This window comes from Pelophylax lessonae, assembly GCF_965119305.1.
Source record: "Pelophylax lessonae genome assembly, chromosome: 6".
NCBI classification, from domain to species: domain Eukaryota; kingdom Metazoa; phylum Chordata; class Amphibia; order Anura; family Ranidae; genus Pelophylax; species Pelophylax lessonae.
In genome coordinates, this window is record NC_138773.1 from 252,204,105 (window position 1) to 252,226,408 (window position 22,304).

At 39.9% G+C, this 22,304-nt stretch overlaps 1 protein-coding gene across 2 annotated transcripts in view; it reads right to left on the reverse strand.

Annotated features, from left to right (window-relative positions):
- Nucleotides 1–22,304, reverse strand: part of HAT1 (histone acetyltransferase 1) — a gene marked incomplete at its 5' end in the record, with an annotated part of 82,909 nt that overhangs the window by 21,546 nt on the left and 39,059 nt on the right. For both annotated transcript variants that reach the window (XM_082260304.1, XM_082260303.1), the window contains 4 exons: nucleotides 15,843–15,949; nucleotides 18,022–18,126; nucleotides 18,634–18,755; nucleotides 20,007–20,186. In XM_082260304.1, the coding sequence (XP_082116430.1) occupies nucleotides 15,843–15,949; nucleotides 18,022–18,126; nucleotides 18,634–18,755; nucleotides 20,007–20,186 (514 nt within the window). The remainder of the gene's footprint in view (nucleotides 1–15,842; nucleotides 15,950–18,021; nucleotides 18,127–18,633; nucleotides 18,756–20,006; nucleotides 20,187–22,304) is intronic.

Genomic DNA, 22,304 nt, shown 5'->3' on the forward strand with positions numbered 1-22,304 from the left:
GGGCCTTGCCACCCATAGTTGATTGTTTGCTTTAGTTGCACTACCAGTGACTGATATGCTCCAGGAAAGCTTTTCATGCTGAGCTAATCAAAATGATCACAGCTTATCACAGTTGAAAGTCAAATAGCTGTGTGTGCCATTGAGAAGGTGATTAGCTTCACCTGATGGGAGTTTAAAAATAATTTTTAAGAGAGGGTGAACCTTTTTCCAAACTCAGTGATTGTTTTTGCATTTTTTTTTAAAAATGCTGACATGTTGGGGTTATATGTATCTTTCACTTAAATGTTATAAGTTGCACTGATTAAACACAGCTGGATAAAACAAAAACTGTGCGTCTTCATTTCAGACTGCAAAGCAACAACATGCGATTATTTCGAAGAGGGGGGGGGGGGGGGTTGGGTTGATTCTTTTCTATATCCATTGTAGAATCCTATATAAGAAATAAAATGGCTAAGCCTGTGCTAATTTTAGAAGATTTAAACCTAAGTGGAAATGAGAAACATGGAGCATATATGAGAAAACCGCAATCTTTAGAAAGGAAAAAGTGGAGTCTCACTTTAATAAGATAAAAAGCAAATTAAACACTTGCATATTTCCCTTTCATATGTTAATTATACTTTGCCAACTCTGCCTTGTTTAACGAAAAGATCAATACAAATAGACAAACGGTCATTTTGCGGTGGATGGGTAGACAGAGACATTTACACATTATATTATTTTACTGTGTAAAAGGCTTTCTAATCTCAAGAATCGACACAGCTGCCTGGGAAAAGCAGCCTGGCTACCATTATCCATAGTCATTAGCCACTCCATTGTACTGTAAGCACATAAATACCCAGCATTTCAAAGAGAAGGAAACAAAAAGAATTAATTGTTCAGCAAAGCCTGTACCCTTTTACTGCCAAATCACTCAGTCGATTCTGGCATACTTAATCCCATGGAACATCAACAGGTCAATGATAATTTCAGACTCTCAAAACGTATACAATAAAAAAAAAAAAAAAATCTTCTAGACCGATATCTACATGTGTAGAAGGGAATCGGGTCTTTTACCAAGCAACCATTTTTTTAAAATATGAAGGCAAGCAAAAAACAAAAAAACACAATAGCAGCTCTGTAAAGCCGTCACCAAGACATATTAGGGAACTAGTTGAGGGACATAGTCTTTCATATTCAGGATTAAGGGTCACCAACAGGAGGACTGGACACTAGCAAACAAAAACCAAGTGAGTACAAGGCTAATAATTTAGAGGAGCAAACAGCTTGGTTGTACTAATGTCTGTAGAGGAGGAGTTGGAACAGTTGGTGTAATGAATGGGAAGGTCTTTGTGGACTTTGGGGCACTAAAAGAGTCGAGACTGGAACAGCACAGGTAGAAGCAACAGGTTGATCTTCTAGGTTTGGAGTGGTGTGCACCATCGATAAAAAGTGAAACCGTCTCTAAGTTTATAAGCATATGGTGCACCGATGCTTGTTTGATTGTAGGAGTTACAATAAAAAAAGAAAAGTTTATTTATAGGTGGCGCTGATTGCACACATCTGAATTGGTTTCTTAAGTTTTTTAGTAATAGAAAAAGGCTGCAGCTCCTCGGGGACCAGCTCATCTTACAAAGACTGGAGTAACTCAAAATCAGACAGAAAGGTTCTCTGCAGCTGATGGCACAGAAGCTGCAAAGACCACGGGTAAATCAGATACAGAATCTGCTGCAGAAGGTGCAGGAGTGCACTTGGGATTTCTGTGGTCAGAGTTGGCAAATAACTGATTTAGGCCAAGTTCTGCAGAGCTGTAGTGATAACCTCAGCTGAAATTGCAGTGGAAAAGGCCACACCTGGCAGAGGAAATATGGTTCAAATTGTGGAAGAGACTCTAGGACCAGACAGCAATGGGATTCTGGGCTTCAGACATTGGCATCATTAGTAGGACTGTTGCAGTCCTGAAACCATTGGTAAAGCATAAGTTGGGGGACAGCAGCAGGACTGTCCCTCTTGTGTCTAGAATAAGACACCGTGTGACCATATAGTAGTATGGAAACTTAAGGCTCAGGGAAAAAAAGGCAAGGCCTCAGGTACCCCCAAGGGTCAAGTAACTTTGGACGTGGCATGGCTGTTGGTTTCAGATGGAGTGGTCTGATTATTTCAAAAACTTCTGATCCACTGGGATTTTCACACACAGGGTTCTAGGGTTACAGAGAATGATCCAAAAAAGAGAAAATATCCAGTGAGCAGCAGTTGTGTGGACGAAAATGCCTTGTTGATGTCAGAGGACAATGGGTAGACTGGCTCGAGATGATAGATCCAACCTTGAAGCAGATGGGCTACAGCAGCAGAAGACCACACCGGGTGCCACTTCTGTCAGCTAAGAACAGGAAACTGAATGTAAACATCCCTTGTGATAGAAATAAGCAGTGACCAGTCCTTTTTATGGAGAGATGTGGGGTCAAAAAGACCTCACATCTCTCCTCTACAATGTAAAGCATTAGATAAAAAAAAAAAAATGTAACTAATGCTTTATATTAAAAAAAAAAAAACCTTGTTTACTATGGGCAGCAACTGCTGGATGTGATGTGAGGACGTTGCTTTGGTCCTCCAAGACCATAGAGCTGAGCAAAGGCCTTCCTTCCACCGCTCATCTGTGTTACCAGCCGCCGCAACGGTTCTCTGGGGGTACTGATCATCCAGCTTAGCCCAAGAACCACCAGAAAACAGCAGGATGGTGCCACCCTTCCTGACAATTCTAAAAAAGTGATCCAGCGGCTAATCAGCCGCTCAGATGACTTTTTAGCAGTACGAGAATGGCCAGCTAATAAAAACAATACCAGGGTTATAGCATATTGCTGCAGCCATAAACCTGGTATTCCACTTCCGACTGAGGACGTCATTTGTCTATGGCCCAGTCAGGAAGTGGTTAAACTGGGAAACTGTACAATTTTAACCAAAAAATAAGATCATTTTGAAATTGATGGCAGCAACCTGTCTGAGTTTTAAGAGGCACCTGTTAAACACCGCATAGAATCCCCTCTTCTAACACTCTTTTACTGATATTATGTACTGTATATTAAAGTCTTTGCAACTTTACATTAAGGATTATCAGTCTGAAATTGTTAAGGGAAGAAATAGGTGTGGCGCTGCTTGTTTAGGGTGTGTCTTAAATGTTGTGTATAAACCAAAATGATTACCAATAAAATTCATACACAAAAACATATTGCACTTACACGAATATGTAAAATCATACATATAATAAAGTGACTTCGCTAGAATAGCAATAATATTTGTGAGTAACGTGCTGAGATTCACAAAAATCAGTCCACAAAAATAACTCAAAAATTAAAATTCAATTGTAAAAAATGTGTGTGTGTGTGTGTGTATATATATATATATATATATGTATAGTCCTACCAAGCTGCTCACAACATACAAGGCAATATGCCATCATAGCAAAATCCTGCAATACTGAGGATTCAAGACCTACAACAACATCTGGTGAACACATTTAACCCAAGAGAAAGAAAAAAAATATCACATCGAACATATCCGGTGCAGGACATACTGTTGACATGCCTAACATTCTTTTAGAACACATACGTGCATTTCCTTGTCAACCAAATGATCAGAACATTACACACTCCATACAAATTCCACACAAAAGTTTATCACATTTGTCAGTTCTATTATATTCTATTGTGTGTGCATGACCTGCCCATGCACATTTAAGTGCATGTGTGTATGTATCTAGCTCTATTCCACTTCCAAGTACTCAACGTGTGTGTGTGTGTGTGTGTGTGTGTGTGTGTGTGTGTGTGTGTGTGTGTGTGTAAATGAACAGAAAATAAATCCAAATCAATATTTCGTGTGACCACCCTTTGCCTTCAAACCAGCATCAAATTCTTTTAGATACACTTGCACACCGTTTTCGAAGGAACTCGGCAGGCAGGTTGTTCCATACATCTTGGAAAACTAACCAAAGATTCTTATGTGGATGCAGACTGCCTCAAATCTTTGTCTCCTCATGTAATCCCAGACTGACTCCATGATGTTGAGATCAGGGTTCTGTGAGGGCCAAACCATCACTTCCTGGACTCCTTGTTCTTTACGCTGAAGAGAGTTCTAAAGGATATCTGCCTGTTTTTCTCAGCATTGACACCACTGATACGGACCAAATTTCAATTTCCATTTGAAGAAATACAGCCTCAAACTTGCAAGGAACCTCCACCATACTTCACTGTTGCCTGCAGACACTCATTGTACCGCTCTCCATCCCTTCGGCAAACAAACTGCCTTCTGCTACAGCTAAATATTTAAAATTTTGACTCATCATTTCAGAACACCTGCTGCCATTTTCTATACCCCAGTTATGTTTTTGGGCATAGTGGAGTTGCTTGGCCTTGTTTCTACGCCGGAGGTAAAGCTTCTTGACTGCAATTTTTCTATAAAGACCACTTCTGGCCAGACATCACCAGACAGTAGATGGGTGTACCTGGGTCTCACTGGTTTCTGCCAGTTCTATGCTGATGGCACTGCTGGACATCATCTGCTGTCGAAGAGAAGTAAGCATGATGTGTTTCATATGCTGCATTAGGTTTCCTTTGCTGATCACTGCATCTATGGTCCTCAACGTTGTCCGATCAATGGTGCTCTCAATGCTGAGAGGTGCAGACAGATACTTATCCATCATGCCATACCATCGGGGAGGCATCAGATTGGCCCCCATTTTTTTCTGCAGAAGGACGACGACACCAAACATACAGCTAATGTCCTTAAGAATTATCTTCGGCGTAAAGAAGAACAAAGGAGTCCTGGAAGTGATGGTTTGGCCCCCACAGAGCCCCAATCTCATTATCCAGTCTGTCTGGGATTACATGAAAAGAGAGGATGATATAAGGCAGCCTACAACCACAAGAGATCTGTGGTTAGTTTCTCCAAGATGTCTGGAACAACCTATCTGCCGAGTTACTTCAAAACTGTGTGAAAGAGTACCTAGAAGAATTTATGCCAGTTTGAAGCCAAAGGGTGGCCACACCAAATAATGATTTGATTTAATTTTTCTTCTGTTCGCTCAATTTGCATTTTATCAATTGATAAAAAATAAACAATTAAAATATAGGTTTCCTTAAGAGACTGCTTAATTCAATTCAAAATGGTGCATCGAGCTTACTTCACCCCATATAGGCTCCACAAGATGAATCCCACCTTTCCCCCAAAGTGCTGGTGGTGTGGAGCAATTCCGGAGGACTTCTCACACATATTTTGGACCTGTCAACTCATTGTCAGATTCTAGGAAGAGGCAGTGGCCTTGTTAAATTCCATCATCTCAACCCCCTGCAGCCATCGATGTCTGCATTATCTGCTGACACTGGTGAAGGACCTTCTGCCCACAGTGGCGGAGCGGACACTATCCAACCTCACATTATTCTAGGCCAGAAAAGCCATCGCTGTGCATTAGAAAAACCCACCCCCTCTTACACTTCCATTTTGGAAACTGGTCAATAACAGCTTGCCACTCTATAAAGACACCTACATCAACAGAGGCTGCCCTCGCATATATGATAAGGTTTGGGCTAAATAGCTGGCAGAACCTTCCACCGCTTGGGACACCTCCACAAGTCCCTACGTTTTATATCAACATGACTAATCGAATATTGCTCACATGGTGCTGATGCCATTATGTTATATTACTGTTTTATTTGTATATCAGATTTGCCCAATTCTCTTGCTACTGTGACGACTGTAAGGAGCCATGCCACCTATATAGCCTTCTGTTTAGTCTATGGATTTATATTTGTCATAACCCCAGAGATACAACCCTTTAAGGGTTTTATTGTGTATATTTTATAAAACAGATTTAAAAAAAAAAAATGTAAAAAAGATATTTTTAAAAGCATTTTTACTTTACAGCATTTTTCCCCAGACTTGCCTAAAATGTTTGCACAATACTGTATAATAAATATATACAGTTCCTATCCTGCAACCATTGAGTGTGTGAGCATGTTTAGATTGTTTTCTCTCCATCTATAAAGAGAGATTTTTTTATTTTTGTGTGTTCCAATATTCGAGTTGGATTTCCCAAGGCATACAAAGTACTGTAACTCACAATTACATGCAATGGCAAAAAAATATTTTAGTGCTAGAAGAGGAAAGAAAGAAAGAAAAAAAAAGTGCTTGTTCAATCCATATATAAAACTAGAGGTCTGTAGCCTTTCCCTTTCAATGCATCCCCTTTGGGCAGAGAAAATATGTAATAAACACTTAAGTAGCACTTAAAATGTGCATAAAAATAGCTCATGCATGTTAATCGTTTCAAAAAAATTCTACCTCTTCAACAAAGCCCAGGCAGATCTTATAAGTGTTCTTTCCCTCCCTACATTTACAGCGCACGGGCCAAGATGCAGGAAGTGTGGGTACTGCCCATTCTGAAAAGTATAGGGGGGCATACAGCCACAAAGACTTTCAGACAGATCTCTTCACAAAAGGGAAGGATTTGTGCAGCCTGCACTGATTATACAGGGGACATGCAGGTGTTTGAAAAACTAACATTTTCCACACATTCACCTTTTTAAAGAAAAAAAAAACATTTTTCTGCACACATTTAATAATTTTACCTCTATCCTTTACAGTTTTAACTACAAAATATAAATACAAGTGAAAACTACTACAGATTTATATTATATACTGTGCTTAGTAGCGCTCGCAAAATAACAAATCATGTATAGTATGTTTACATAAGAATAATAAATTGGATCTTAAAGAGGAAGTAAACCCTCCTCTGCAACTTGTACCTATAGGTAAGTCTATGATAGGACCTATAGGTACTGTAAATATCTCCTAAACATGTACCGTTTAGGAGATACTTACTTTGCCTGCAGCCAGTGACATCACTAGCGCATGCGCTCTGAACGGCCGCTCGTGCAGTTCCTTCAGAGTCCCTTGCCGTGACCGTCGGCTCCCGCACGTGACGTCATCGCAGGACCAGCCAATCGCAAACCCGGAAGAAGGGCGACACAACATGTCACTCATCAAAGAGGTGAGTGGTTGGAACTTCAGGGCTTCATTCTAAGGCATTTCATAATGAGCTAGTATGAGAGTCTGAGTAGTCTGAGGTTTACAACCTCTTTAACCACTTAAGCCCCGGAAGATTTTACCCCCATTCCGACCAGGGGGTATTTTGCGATTCGGCACTGCGTGAATTTAACGCACAATTGCGCGGTCGTGCGACGCTGTACCTAAACGAATTTGACGTCCTTTTTTTCCCACAAACAGAGCTTTCTTTTGGTGGTATTTGATCACCTGTGCGATTTTTTGATCACGCGCTATAAACAAAAAAAGAGCGTCAATTTTGCAAAAGTAGCAATATTTTTCACATTTTTTTATATGAAATTCCCCCAAAAAAAAATGTAAAAATCAAAATTTTTAAAAATTTTCGGCCAATTTATTTTATGCTACCTATGTTTGGTAAAAAAAATCGCAAAAAGCGTATTTTGATTGGTTTGCGCAAAAGTTATCGCGTTTACTAACAAAGGGAAAGATTTTTGTCATTTTTGTTGTTTTTTTTTTTTAACGCGTAATGGCGGCGATCTGCGATTTTTTTTGCGGTACTGCGACATTGCGGCGGACAGATCGGACCCTTGACTGACATTTTTGACACTTTTGGGGTTACCAGTGACATTTCTACAGTAATCAGTGCTATACATATGCACTGTTACTGTAAAAATACACTGGTAGTGAAGGGGTTAACTTTATTTGGAAGGGAGGGGCTGTGTGTGTCCCTAGGGGCGTGGTTTCTACTGTGATTGGCTGTGGCTCTAGCTGTAAGGACACTGATCAACGGATCTACATACCAGATCCGTTTTATCAGTGTCTTTGCAGCGAGGAGAATGACAGGCAGTTTGTTTACACAAGCTGCCTGACATTCTCCCTCTCCCCCGCCGATTGCCGAGTGACCGGCGGACATCGGGTCCGCTGGTCACACGCGCGGGGGGGGGGGGGGGGGGTCCGTGACCACGCGGGAGCGCGCCCCGGGGGGCGCGCGCTCGCTCCCTAGACCCTCACAAGCAAGCAACGTAGCCCTACGTTAGTTTGCCTGTGAGGGGCTGACCGCCGACGTAGATAGTCGTGCGGCGGTCGGCAAGTGGTTAAATAACACTGGTGAGCAGTATTACTTATGAGAAGCCACATTAACTTAGACAATAAGAAATCACTGTGAATATCATCAAATGCTGTCATGGCTCGGACATCAACTCTGTCATATGACGTTAATAAAAGAGCAGGCAGAGACAACATTTTTCAGGCCACCATATATTGGGTTACACGTCAGCTGCTCTATTACAAACAAATGGAGCAACTTTTAAGTTATAATAAATTATTTCCCCCTTCTGAAATGTGCGGTTGCCAGACATGATATGCGGGGCCAATGGCTTCAATACTTTCTAAATCGCTGACTTGGAACAAGCATGCAAATCAGTAAAAAGTCATTCAAAACTCAATAGCAATTATTCTGGGTAATGCCATTTCCAAAATGACAAGTAAACAATAGCAGCTTTCATGTTTCTCTCAAGAAAAGTCCCCATTAAAGCAGAAGTTCACCTTTCATAACATGTTGCACCCGCATTCAAGGTGTAACAGATTAGTAAATCAGCAGCCCCCACACTCCACCTGAGCCCCTATTGTGACAGCAGGCAGGGGATCTTCTCTGCACCCACGTTCACAATTTAAAAATGCGTGGCCCCACCCCCAGGCTGCGTCATTCATTCACAGAGTCCTGTGAATGAGAGAACTACAACTACTGTCATCCATTGTGGCTGACGGCTTGTGGTTCTCAATGAACTGCAGTACCGGTGAGTGCTCTAGCGGTTCACTGATTCTTACTGCCATACAGTAACTGCCTGCCCATACGAGGTACAGGCAGATAGCTACACTGACAGTCTGCAGGAGACTGACACTGCACCTGCGATAAGCAGATGCTTTACTGGCCCCTAATAAAAAAAAAATCATAAAAGCTTTTTTTACCTGCAAAGAGATGTGCATTTATTATTTTTTTTAAAAGGTGAACTGAGCCATTAACGGAAACATGTATTGACAGAAATAAATAGGATGCCATAGTCTACCTCCATATGAAAATTTAAGTCTCCTTGCTTGTCTGAGGCTTCAGGAATCTAAGCCACTAAGTATGTAAGCACACATCAGGATGTAGTCAGAAATCTATGTATTTTTTCCTGATCCGTTACTCAAAAGATATTTGTTTACTATATCAATTTGCATTTTCAAAAGGAGAGGTCAGAAATTGCAACCTGAATACTCTTCTTGGTATACATTTTTTTTTTTCCCCCGTATGTAAATATAAGTGTATAATAGGGCTTAGGAGTAACTCTTAAATCCTCAAAATAGCTTTTATTGCAATTTGGGAGTCCCCAGTCTCAGATAGCCTAGGGCTACACGGTGTGTATGTGTATGTGTATATATATATATATATATATATATACACACACACATACACACACACATATACTTTAATTTATTTAAACTGACACCCTGGAGAATAAAATGCTGATAGTTGCATATTTTTTTTTTTTACGTCACAAGGTTTTTTTTTTTTATGGAGCGGTTTTTGAAACAAATTTTTTTGGGAAAAAATACACTTTAATAGAGTTTTAAAAAAACAAAACAATATATACCCAAAATTTTTTGTAAAACGTGAAAGATGTTACGCCGAATAAATAGATACCCAATGTTACGGTTTAAGATTGCGCACAATTGTGAAATGGCAACAAACTACGGTACCTAATATCAATAGGCGAAGTTTAAACATTTTAACAAGTTACCAGTTCAGAGTTACAAAGGGGGTCCAGCGCTACAATTATTGTTCTTGCTCCAACGTTCGTGTGTGGTGTGAACACCATATACATTTGTGTGCGTGACCTACATATGTGATTGCTTCTGCTTATTACATCGTCTCGGAAGTGAACATCATGTTAGAATTTTTTCCTCCTGTTCCAGCACCTGTGTGACAGCTGATTGGAGGAAAGGTACACCCCCCCCCCCCACATAGGCAGAGGAAGGAAGAAACATGCAGAGCTGTGCTGTGAATAGACCAGCTCTTTGCTAATCTATCTTTATGCACCTACCCCGAAACAAATTTCCAGCTGCTTTTATCTCCTGTGTCTGAGAACGTGTAAAAGGTATCCTGCTGATAACAGATGGACAGAGCGGCAGAAAGACACAGGACCTAGGGCTTTGGAGAGAGATCAGTACAGATATACGTGCCCAGGTCAAACTTCTTGAATGAGGTTTACATCCACTTTAAGGTGTTCTAATTTTAATTTTTTTTTATATATGAATGTACAAACAAATGTGACCACCGGAAATTAAATTCTTTGGCACACAGGTCAGTGTACAGCTCCAGGTAACCATCAGAAAAGTCTACCTTATAATAAGGAAAAAAAGAGCAAAAAGCTTGGAAACCAGACAGCATGGGTTGGAAAGAGAAAAAGACTTTGTGAAATTGGCAACACAATAAAACATCTGTTCTACAAAAAAAGACCACCCCAGCTAAGTGGAGACTCCTCTCTGAACATCACTGCCATGAAACCACTGCAGGAGGCTCTATTTTAGGTGGTAATTCAATAAATCTTGAAAGGATGCATTACAAGCTCTTGCTAGATCGCTTATGATAAACGACCGCTGCTAACTCAGCTCCCTGGCCCTAAAACTACTACTTTATAGATGCAAATATACATATTGTATTTATTATTTTTGAACACATTTTAAAAAACACCAAAACAAAAAAGCATGCAAGAAACTGACAAATCACGTGCCAAAACAGTTCCAAAAAGATAATTCCTCAGCTGCAAAAGTTAGAGAAAGTCACTCTGGAGGGCAGATTTGCTATGTCTACAATAAAATATATACATGTTTACAAGCACAGGGTTATGGGGACAGATCTTATCTACCCAGAACATAAGCAAATGCTGCTCTCAAGAGTAACAGGCAAAAATGAGGCCCATCTGAAACGGAAAACATTACAAAACTTCAAAGTAAAGTGCCGTAATCGTTATAATAAACTACAATGTAATCTGGAAAACATTTTCTTTAAACAGGCTTTCCTGATTAACATGACAGATACATTTCAGACAGAAAAATATTGGCGGCTTATCTTTCCACAACGGATCTTTTTCATGCTACTACATACACTGCCTGCTTAGCAAAAGAAGCTAGTCTATAAGCTTGCTAAAGTCTGCTTTTCTACCGCACGGCGACACAAAAGAGTGTGGAGTTGTAGAGTAAGTGGAAAAAACAAATACCACCCAATCATTTGTCCTCAAAGCAAATACAAAAAAAAAAAAAAAAAAAAAAAAAAAGTTTGCTGGCATATTTGAGGCTTTTTTTTTGCCAAATGCCTCTCCTGTACTAGGGGCACGAACTGACACAAAGAGGATAATGGCTCAATAAAGACGTCTTGTTAGCATTGTTTTTTTTATACTAAGATCCAATTCTTTGTTGTGACCTCATGAATTTGTCAAACCGGGCCTGTCTGTTAATAGTGGTTTCCCGAAGTGACTGTGTGTACAGCTTCAACCTCCAACGTCCTCTCATTTTGTCTTCAACTTTTCCCAGGAGGACAGTCTTCACCATTGAGCCCTGCATTCCTAATATGTGGCCAAAACATTTAAGCTTCGGTTTGATTATCTGTTCATTCACTGAACAATCTGTGTGTTTGCTCCCGAGTAGCGACTTGACAGCTCTCACTACCAACCAGTAATGACAACGTAATATCCGGTTGACAATATAATACAGGCTGAGCACTACCTACTTCTAAACTGGCCACATGACCTACTCCATTGCTCAAGAATAAAAAAAAAAAAAAAAAAAAAAGAAGGACCTCTATGCAAGTCACATATGGAAATAATATATTAGAACAGGGGTTTATAAACAAAAAGGGTCAGTTTACTGTCTCTCAAACTTTAGAGGTTCCAGACTGTAGACAGTGGGTGGGAGTAGAAAACTCCCCAGTTTCAGACAATAGATTATAGTAAATCAACTCAAATTTCTCAATCCGAGTAGTCAGTGAGAATACAAAAAACAAATACATGCCTGTTGTCAATGGGAGGGTAAACACCCCATCAGTGAGAGTATCAATGCCCCACCACTCAAGTTGGTGGGAAGAATAGTTCTCCATCACTGGTGTCAGCAGGAGGAATAATTCCCTACTGTTGGTGTTTGTGGGAGGAATTGTAACTCACTGTTGGTGTCAGTGGGAGGAATATTGCCTTGCATCAGTGGGAAGAACTATGTCCCAAGGGGCGCATAGAGGAAAACAAAAAGCAGCAGTTTGGAGGTCACTGTATTAGAATTAGAACATTTTAATGGCTACTCTAACCCTCCATGATACAAGAAATTTTCCTTCTCGTTTATTGCAGTAATGGCTGTCAAGACTGCAAACACAGTAAACAAAGGGTTTAACTGGCCTGTAAAGGATTAGGATTCCATATGGGCAAGCAGTTACACTGAATAAGGCAGTGGCTGCAGCATTGGGTACAAAGGTGAACTTATCCTTTAAATTTTGCAGTCTATCTGCACCTCCCATTGCTCAGCCTTTCAGTCCACATCTTGCTGCAAGGTTCTTACAAAGATCCATCTTTCAAGTCGCATAATAAACAGATGGTTTGTATTGGTGTTACAAATGACTGGAAGAAGTCTTCTCCCCACACTTGCAGGGACACATCTGCATTTCCAAGACTAACTTGGTAATAATTACCTTGTAGTAGGGACACCTAAATGCAAGATCCTAAGTGGCAGGGATGAGAACTGGTTCTACGTGTGCTTCCTAGCTACAATATAAAAGGGCACATCAGAATCAATTTCAGAAGTTACTCACATAATACAAGGGACTCCTGAGGTTTTTTTTTTTTTTAAAGGAAGTAAAGTACACAATGGAAATGAGCACCATTAGACACTTCATATACCGTGCAAGAAACAGTGGCTTCAGAATTCTCTGTGTTCCAGAAACAAGTCCATTGTTCCCAAGTGAGCAGCCTCAATGTTCTCAGTGTTCTTCACTAAAGAAAGTTCAACCTCTTTCTAAAATAAGTCTTTAGAACACTTCCATAGACCCTCTAATTACATTAAACTGTTCTATTGGCAGCAGCACTTACGTATAATAGAGTATTATTCCACAAAGCCTGCAAGCGGATACTGAGCAAGCTTTGGGAAAAGATAAAAAATAAATGAAAGCACCAGAACTGACAACCTTGAAATAGGCTTGCATCAAAAGTTTCGGTCATTAGTTAGGATTCAACCTGGAACAACATTTTCCAATGCATCATAACACAAAAAGTTATCAGCAATAAGTTTGTCTAAACTTCTAAACTTAAAAATCCCCTAATGGCCTGGGTACACAGGTGGTTGTTCTATGTCCCCATATTTATCTGTATCAGTGCAGCTGGAATAGGCCTCCCACTGGCTGCTTTCAGAGCCCATAAACACATACTGTGTGTGTTGTGGTAACATGTATTTTACAGAAACGCAATTTTACTTGCAATGTCATTATCTTGAATGGCACCTCAATGTAACTAAGACACATACATGCTCATTTTAGTGCCCTACAATGCACAAATATAAATCTGTGCAATGTAGTGTGCTGCATTATAATGAATGGGGCAGGTACATATTCTGTGCAGTGAAGTGCATCTCCAGTCCATTCAAAATTAATAGGATGCCTAAAAGCAGCACACCCCAGTTCATGTTAAAGCAATGCATAGTATAATTGGGACCCTTAAGGTTCCACAGTGAAGCAATTTGCCCTGTAGGGTACACGGTTCTCTGAAATGATAGTAGATGTGGTATATGCCAATTCACATGGCTTCCATTGCATTCACCAAGAAGTTCAACGGTCTGACCGATTCTGCCTCTATGGGTTTTACCAAACCCCAAAAATAAGCAGCTATATGACCCTGTAATCACAACAATAAAATATTAGTATTCAACCAGTCGTTCAGAAGAAGGATGTGTTTCCAGCAAACCAGAAAAAGAACCGGCACCATTGTATATCCTCTGTAAATATGGGTTTTGTTTAGTAAACATGCATGGCAACAGCCACAAAATGTCAATTGTTTGCTGAATATTGACCATGTTTGCAGAGGATATACCATGGTGCCGGCTCTCTTTCTGGATTGATGTGGGTGAAGCTTCAGCTGCCTTAGCCTGGACACCAGTAATATAGCTGCGGTATATAATGGGAGGTAATAGCACCTATATGATTGGTGTATCTATTGTTCTAGATTTATTCATATATTGCATTTTGTGGCTTATGTTTCCTCTTACATTTCAACATGGCCAGGGTTTCTTGAGTTGATGGGTTTTACAATGCCTGTTCCTGGGAGCTGTGATGCGCACTAGGAGTTCACCCTTTATCCCCTTGCCCTTGATGGACACGGTGGACTGGGCTGGCTCACCCACTGCGCATCGACGTTTCCGCGCGTCAAGTCAGTATCTGTGCTGCCGGCGCGTCCCTTTTTCCATCAGAGTCTGCACCACGAGGAAACTTTCTTTGCGCCATTGTCGGGCAGCTTCCGTGGCTCAGACGATGACGCCTTTCTCTCATTGTCCATGCTCACGTGACGTTGGGGGAAGTACCTGCAGGTGACTATTTAGGTGACTACTCTTTTGGACAGGATACTTTTTACCACTTTTAACCACTACGTCCCGATGTGGGGAGGCTATCACGAGCTTATCACTCCTGTATCTCACTTGCTCCTGCCCTGCTGTGCACATCTAAGCTATGGGTTACCATACCTTTTTGCACCCTTGTTATAATGGCTGTTTTTTCATCCCCTGAGGGAGTACTGTGCTGGGGGTATCCCACTATTCCGTCTCACATCTCTTGATCTCTGGCTAATGCCCAATTGTAATTCCTCACACTAGTTTTAGGTCTACATTAGTAGATATTAGTGGCAATTTTTACCATATGTATAGGACAACCAATTATCCTCCACAGAAACACTTTGGAGGTGCTATTTAGCATCATCATCATTGTCCATGTCATAGGAACACAATTCCCTTACAAATTCGCCTAGCCACTTCTCTGGTCTCTGTGAGTTACATCATCTCAGCTCCGGGGACACACTCCACTAGCTAATGGCCTACAATACCACACGTCAAACTCAAGAGCTGCTTTGTGAGTAACGCAGGGAGGGTTTTCTTTTTTGGTGGATTTCTTTTTCTTTGCCCCCTGCACCCTCCCTTCTATTTGTTGAGCTACTAGACTACATTGGTATTTACACATCTCTTATAGATATGCATCCTACCCTGGATCCAGAGATCTTAACTGGGACTGTAGCATAATTTTTTCATCTTCTTTAAAAATATGGAGAGCTTCCCCAACCATGCCCATCACCTCTAAGACACTGCCAAAAAAACAGAGGCACTTCCTGTATGGGAGGAGTTATATAGAGGGGGGATTTCCTGTCTTTTTGGTTGCCAATGTCAATTCACCCATAGGTGGCGTATAACCCAGATCATAATTATTATGGCTGCTCTGTGTCCCGTGATGTACGATAAAGAAAAAGGTTATATAGGAAGCTGAATCGCTGAACCTAGAACTATGCAAAGTCAGTCACTTTTTTTTGCTGTACAGCATTGTAAATCACAAGGCTGTCCTGAATTACAAACGCTTTGGCAGGGAAACAGGATATACATTATATATGTATATACTGTATATGCATTTCAACAGTGTATTTAAGCGGTTTGCCTGGAGTTTGGCTTTAATATTTTCTTTTATCCAAAGTCATACTTGAAATGAAGATAATGTTGAAGAATAGAATGTAGTGAAAAAAATTAAAAAATAAGCACAGTACCTGTAACATCCAAAATATTGGGAGAAGTAACATAGTATCGGTGAACGGTTTCTAGCAGTTGTGCACCATGTCCCTCACCCTGGAACGGAGGCAAAATCAGCATCTGGCTGCAAAGGTAAACAAAAAATGTGTATTTTCATCATGGGAACCCAAACATATCCATATCGTCATGCAGCATGTCAGGATTCTGTGAATGAAGAAGCTATAAAAAGTATTAATTGGTCATTAATTTTTATGTCGTGATGCCAAGCTCAGACTGTACGTTGCATGCACTAGCCTCAACCTTTATCTAAAACATGTGCTGTTAGAAATACATAGGCAGACAAAACTCTACTTTTTGAAAATGCTAGTTCTTTGCTTATCTTACACAATGGCTCCAATCATTTATGGGTCACTGAATTTATTGGTGTTCAGGAAAACGTACAAGAGGTAGCTATTATTATTATTAAGTGGCAGATGAAAGAATTTTTTGTTATTATATTCTTTGAGGTGTGCAGAGTAGTGTTTTTGTGTCAATATTATACATTTCATAATACTAAAATCATATACAATACTTTTTTCTCCACATTGTCAAGACAAAATATATACCAAGAATCCCCAAGGTCCTTGATAGCCTTGGCTCAGAGGAAGAGGGCTTAGGCTTGGTTCACACTAGGGCAAGTCATGCATTTTGGTTACGGGAAATGCATTGATTCCCACACCCACAGTCGAATCTCACTGCTCGTGAGACGCACGGGACTGACATTCATTCTGAATGGCACCCCCACGCATCTCAGCCCGCAGCGCAATTGATGGGTGGAAGCCCCAGGGAAACCGAATGTTTTTGTTTACATTTTCCTGTGACCACATTTTTAAAAAGGTGCATGGACCTTTTTTGTGCATTTCATGCAGCAGAGCAGCCTATTCATATGAATGACGCCCGTGCTAGTGTGAGCTGAGCCTGAATGAAGCTGGTTGTCATTCAAACCAAAAGACTGAGAATATTTATTTAGTGAGAGAAAAGAAGTAGTGTAAAAATGACAGCTCTGAATTAAACAACTACTAAACCTGACTTTTAGGCTTAGAACATTTTCAGCAAGTACAGAAGAAACATGTTGATCTTGCCAAAAATGCAGTGCCCTTGTCACTTACTACTGATCCCATCACCCTATGTAAAGCAAACATGTTGAAATCCAGTTCAGTGGCAACCATGGCCTCCTCTATTCATACTGCTTGATTGAGGGTAGCCACCCAGGGACAGAAAGGGTTGTCCATAATATTACCAAGTGAAAAGATAAGTGAAAAGATTTAAAAAAAAAAAAAAAAAAAGCTAGAAGAAAAACGAATGCAGCCACTACAGCTAAGGACCAATAAAATGCAATAGATTATTTTTGGATTTAAAATACAAATTTAGAAGTTAGTATTACAGCAAAAGGTGATTTTAAAAGGTGATTTTAAACCTATAGTATTGACAACTCAAAATAGTTGTGTTTTTTTTTAATGCTTCTGCCATTAATATATGATCACACTGATGAAATTTAAAATTTTGATTTTTTTCGGCCTCCTAAAGAAAAATTATCCCTGTAATATTTTAGAATATACACTGTACATGATCACTGCACATCATTTTAAGTTTATCATTAATCCTAAGATAAATTATATATATATATATATATATACACACGCACATATACACTGTATATATATATATATATATATATATATATATATATATATATATATATATATATATATATATATATATATATATATATACATACATACATACACACACACACACACATATATACACACACACACACACAAACACACACACACACACACACACAATCTTCTTTAGATTTTACAAAAGCCTTCCCAATAGCTTACGCTCATAGCAATGAGGGAGGAAAAAGTAAAATCTTTATCCTTTTATTCATGTAAATTTGGCTTTGCACAATAAGACACAATTATGGTTTAGCATTAACAAAGATCAGTCCAGCTTTAACTAAACAGACTCAATCTTCACCCTTTTTCCCACTTGTACTCTAAAGGAAAAAAAAAAAAACCTAAACACAATTATAGGTAAAATTGGGAACGTGAGTGAGACTCAATTGTGAAAAAAAGGGTAAAGAAAGAAAGAAGAAAAGAAAAAAAAAAAAAAAAAAAGAGAAGAGGCACGTGCATCATTGGCAATTACCTTACACGTGGCCGGGTTTTGTCTGGGTACACATAGTAATTATAGACTGTCATGTAGCCTACAGTCGCAAAGAGTGTAGTCCCGTCCTTATTGTACTTCTCAAATCTGCAGATAAAACAGAAAGCCAAGCAGGTCAATTACAGGCAAGCTCCCATGCAGGGTCCATTTTCCTTTTCCATTCTCTGAGAGAGTTTCCAGTGTCAGCAAGCTACGCTGTGAGGGCCCAATGGGTACACCTGCTTTATTCTGAAATGTACAATTCACTTAATTGGTGAGCTCAACTTGGATAAATCAGCCCTCTTTGCATCACTTCAGTGCACTTGCCTATTGTGCACTTGAATGGGTGGCTAGTAAAAAGGGAACACAGGCAAAGCTCATTTTACTCTTAAAGCCCACATTCAGAGCTCCCACAGACAACAGGGTTTAATTCAGCACTATTCTGGAGGCCTCCGAAAACACAATGCAGGGAAACTGTGAGCCTTGTAAACAATAGTTTATCATGCCTGGGAAAAAATATCATTATACTGTTGCTGCATAATTGGTGACTGCCAATTAAACCTCCAAGATTTGTTAAAGAAAGAGAGTCGAATGTTGATTTGGAAAGCCACTTACACCAAAAAGTAGTCCCATCGCTCATCATCCACATCAATGTAGCTGGCCGTTTCAATGAACCACATCAAGAAAGTCTGGAGCCTTTCATGGTACTCTCTGAAGCCTGGACAGGTCATGTCAGCCTAGAGCAACATGCAAAGTCAGGGTCAGACATCAAATATGGCGTGTGGCATCTCGAAACTGATATATTTAAAGTAAAAACATTTATCATGTTTCTGAATGAAACAAAAAAAAAGTTATCACATGGCATTTTTGTTGTATAGTACACCTTCTCCAATGAAAGCACTTCAAACTCATTATGAAACTCCTCTCTATTCTTGCAATAACACATAGTATATACACTAAAATTCAAACCAATTTTGTGGGCATCTAGAATGAAAAATGTGCACAGTGTGGTCTTGCAAAAAAATAAATAAACAAATCAAGGTACTGTAGTTGGGACTCCAAGCTACCATATTCCATGTTGAAAGGTCCCTTTGAAAGGTGATTTGCAGACTAAATTTAAAGGAGGAGCTCTAGGGTCCTGCAGAAAAAAATTAAGGGTCAGCAGCTATAAACACTGTAGCTGCTGACTTTTAATATTAGGACACTTACCTGTCCACAAATCCAGTGGTGTCTTCACCCAAGCCGATTTTTTAATCAGCGCGTGTGTGTTGCCGCCACCATTTCTTGTAGGGGGAACCAGCAGTTAAGCCTTGCAGCATCACAGCAAGTTCCCTACTGCGCTTACGCAAAGTGCGCTGTGCTTTGCGAATGGCCCGGCGGCAGGGGAAGGAGAGGGGGGGCCAAACTTCCAGGTGACTTTGCCGCGGCAAATCAGCCAGAAGTGGGAGTGGGTAACTGTCTAAACCAGGTACCCGCTCCCCCCCAAAAGGTGCCAAGTGTGGCAGCAGAAGGGGGGGGGGGGGCAAACAAGCAGAGCTTCCCCTTTTGGGTGGACACTATCTGTATAATCATGCTGCAACACTTTCAGAAGATGAAAACTAGCAAGACAAAATATATGCCAAGAATCCCCAAGGTTCTTGACAGCCTGGGCTCAGAGAAAGAGGGCTTAGGCTTGCACATGTATATCCTTGCTTAACTCCTGATCTCCACAAAACATTATTGCATGGAACAAAGAAATATAGGTTTTCTAAGATAACTGGAATCACTTGGATTTTTTTTCTTGTGTGGCCCACTTGGATTAAAAATTTTCCCTCGTACAGACAGAATTCCCAAAAGCCAGAAATAGAAATTAAAGAAAAAAAAAAAAAGATACTTTGTCAAACTGACTTAGTCATCTGCTGCAGCTTTGCAGAATTAGTTGTAGCAGAAGTGGAATTTTCAGACCTGTACACAAACAGTTTTAGAAGAGACTTAAATAATAGACTTACTTTACATATCTGGTATGTGATTTCTTCCCCAGCATCTTCATTAAAAATGTTATAGCTGTGAATTACGGTGCCAAACGGCTTAAAGTTAACCTCTTTTTCCAATACCGTTATAAAGTCATCTGTACCACAGCAAAATCCTGGAGGTATGATTTCCCGAATTTTGTTTTCAACATCATCAGCCTAAGAGAAGAGTTAACCATATTATAATAGAAATAAAGAAAAGAGCCAGAAAGCTAATTTATAACATAAAAGAACCCGAGTTAAAGTATATGGCCACAACATAGACTTTTATTAACATTAGCATTGTAATAGCAATACAATTCATTTTTGACAATCCAATAGACTCTCCTTTCTTGCGAGTGCTACCCATCTGCTGCCCATTACAGAATTCAAGGAGATAAATGTGTGGGAATATTTACAAAGTAATTTTACAAACTTAAAGATCATACAGATTAATGAGAATAAGCCTAGAAATAGTTGAAATACAATGTGGAAATTAATATACAATTTTACATTTTTAGCATAGATATACATAGATTAAAAATACCATCAAAAATTCTTTTGCTGGAGTCATGTCCTAAGGCGGCAGCTGATGTCACAGATACAATATAATAAGTGAGTGTTGTCAGCCTACAGAAAGTGTGTTAATGGCAGGATCACTAGGCAAACAAAGTGTGTGTGTGTGTGTGTGGAAATAGACAGGAAAGAAAAGAAAAAAAAAACTAAAAACACAGCCAACTACATTCTAAGAACTGAGAACTGGTAAACTGCAATATATTGCATTTTTATTCTTGGGTTTAGATACACTTTAAAGCGGAGTTCCAACCATTTCACTCACCTGTCCAACGATGCTGCCGCCCGAATCCTCGATCCTCTCCCTCGGCGCCGGCATCACTGCTGTGGGCACCCGGCTGTGACAGTTTGCGGCTTCACAGCCGGGTACCCACTGCGCATGCGCGAGTCGCGCTGCGCGTCTTGATTGGCCGGCAATCTTCTGGGACCTCTGACATGTCCCAGAAGATTGCAGGGAGGGAGGGGGAGAGAATTTCCGTTCAGGGCGTCGCGGCGCTCCGAGCGGAAGTGGGAGCGGGTACCTGTCAAAACTAGGTACCCGCTCCCCCCCCCAAAAAAAATGACATGCCAAATGTGGCATGTCAGGGGGTTAGAATACCTAAAGCGGAAGTTCCACTTTTGGGTGGAACTCTGCTTTAAATGGACCATAGAGTGGTGAGAGAGATCAGACCATGTCTCAGTCAACCAAAGATGGCCACTAGATCCATAAACAACTATAGTGGCATTGAAAATCAGTCACATTTACCCTAAAAAGAAGTTTACCTCATACAGCTTTTCCTTCACAACCTAATATCTTTAGGTTATTTAAAAATAAATAGACTATCAACCCATATGTCCAAAAAAAAGACTCATCTACTGTCTAGGGGCAACTCAGAGAAGAGCCAGCAAAGAGGTACATATTGCACTTTCAGGCTGGAATGCAAGAATTATGTTGCCCACACATTTTTCAGGATTTGCATTAACGCGTTTGTTCTACTGTTTGGGCTAGAATATTGGATTGCATTTGGGAGTATACTTTTATGATGCTGTCACAAGCATGTATTAAGTTTTAAATTCAATCCAAATTACAATAAACATGACAATCACGGTCCAAAAAATTTGGATCACTTTTTCGTGCCCGGAAAGAAAATTTGTTTGATCACCATTCACAAGCAAAAAAAAAAAAAAAGTTATAAAAAAAGTTCCAACTCTTGATTATTTCCTTTTTGGTCGGACTTAAAAAAAAAAAAAAAAAAAAAGCAGTTGGTTCAATTTGAATGCATATGGTCAAAATAATAAATTTGATTATTAAAAAAGGATCAGATGAAAAAGTGTGGATATAAATAGGAATGTTATAAGAAACCCCCAAAAAAAATGTCAACTGAGAGTCTGGAGAATTAAAGCCGGCCGTACATGGAAATGGCGGAATTTCAGTCCATGTATGGGCACTGTGGTTGTACAGAAGTCGATCTGCCAAATCGACTTCTAAATAACCGCTCTATCAGATTTTCACCGCTTGATTAGCGATGCAGGCTATAGCACATTGAGTATAGCAATCAAAATAGCTGAGGACATTGCATTGTCTGTGAACAATCTACATCTCTGAAAACACAATGCAATGCTGCATATGGAACAAAGATCTATCCTCAAAATGTCCAAGTACCAATTTCAAAAGTTAAACACAAAAGCATCATAAGTAAAAAGTGGAAGTTAAATTGGAAGCATCCCTTGAAATACAAGCTAAAT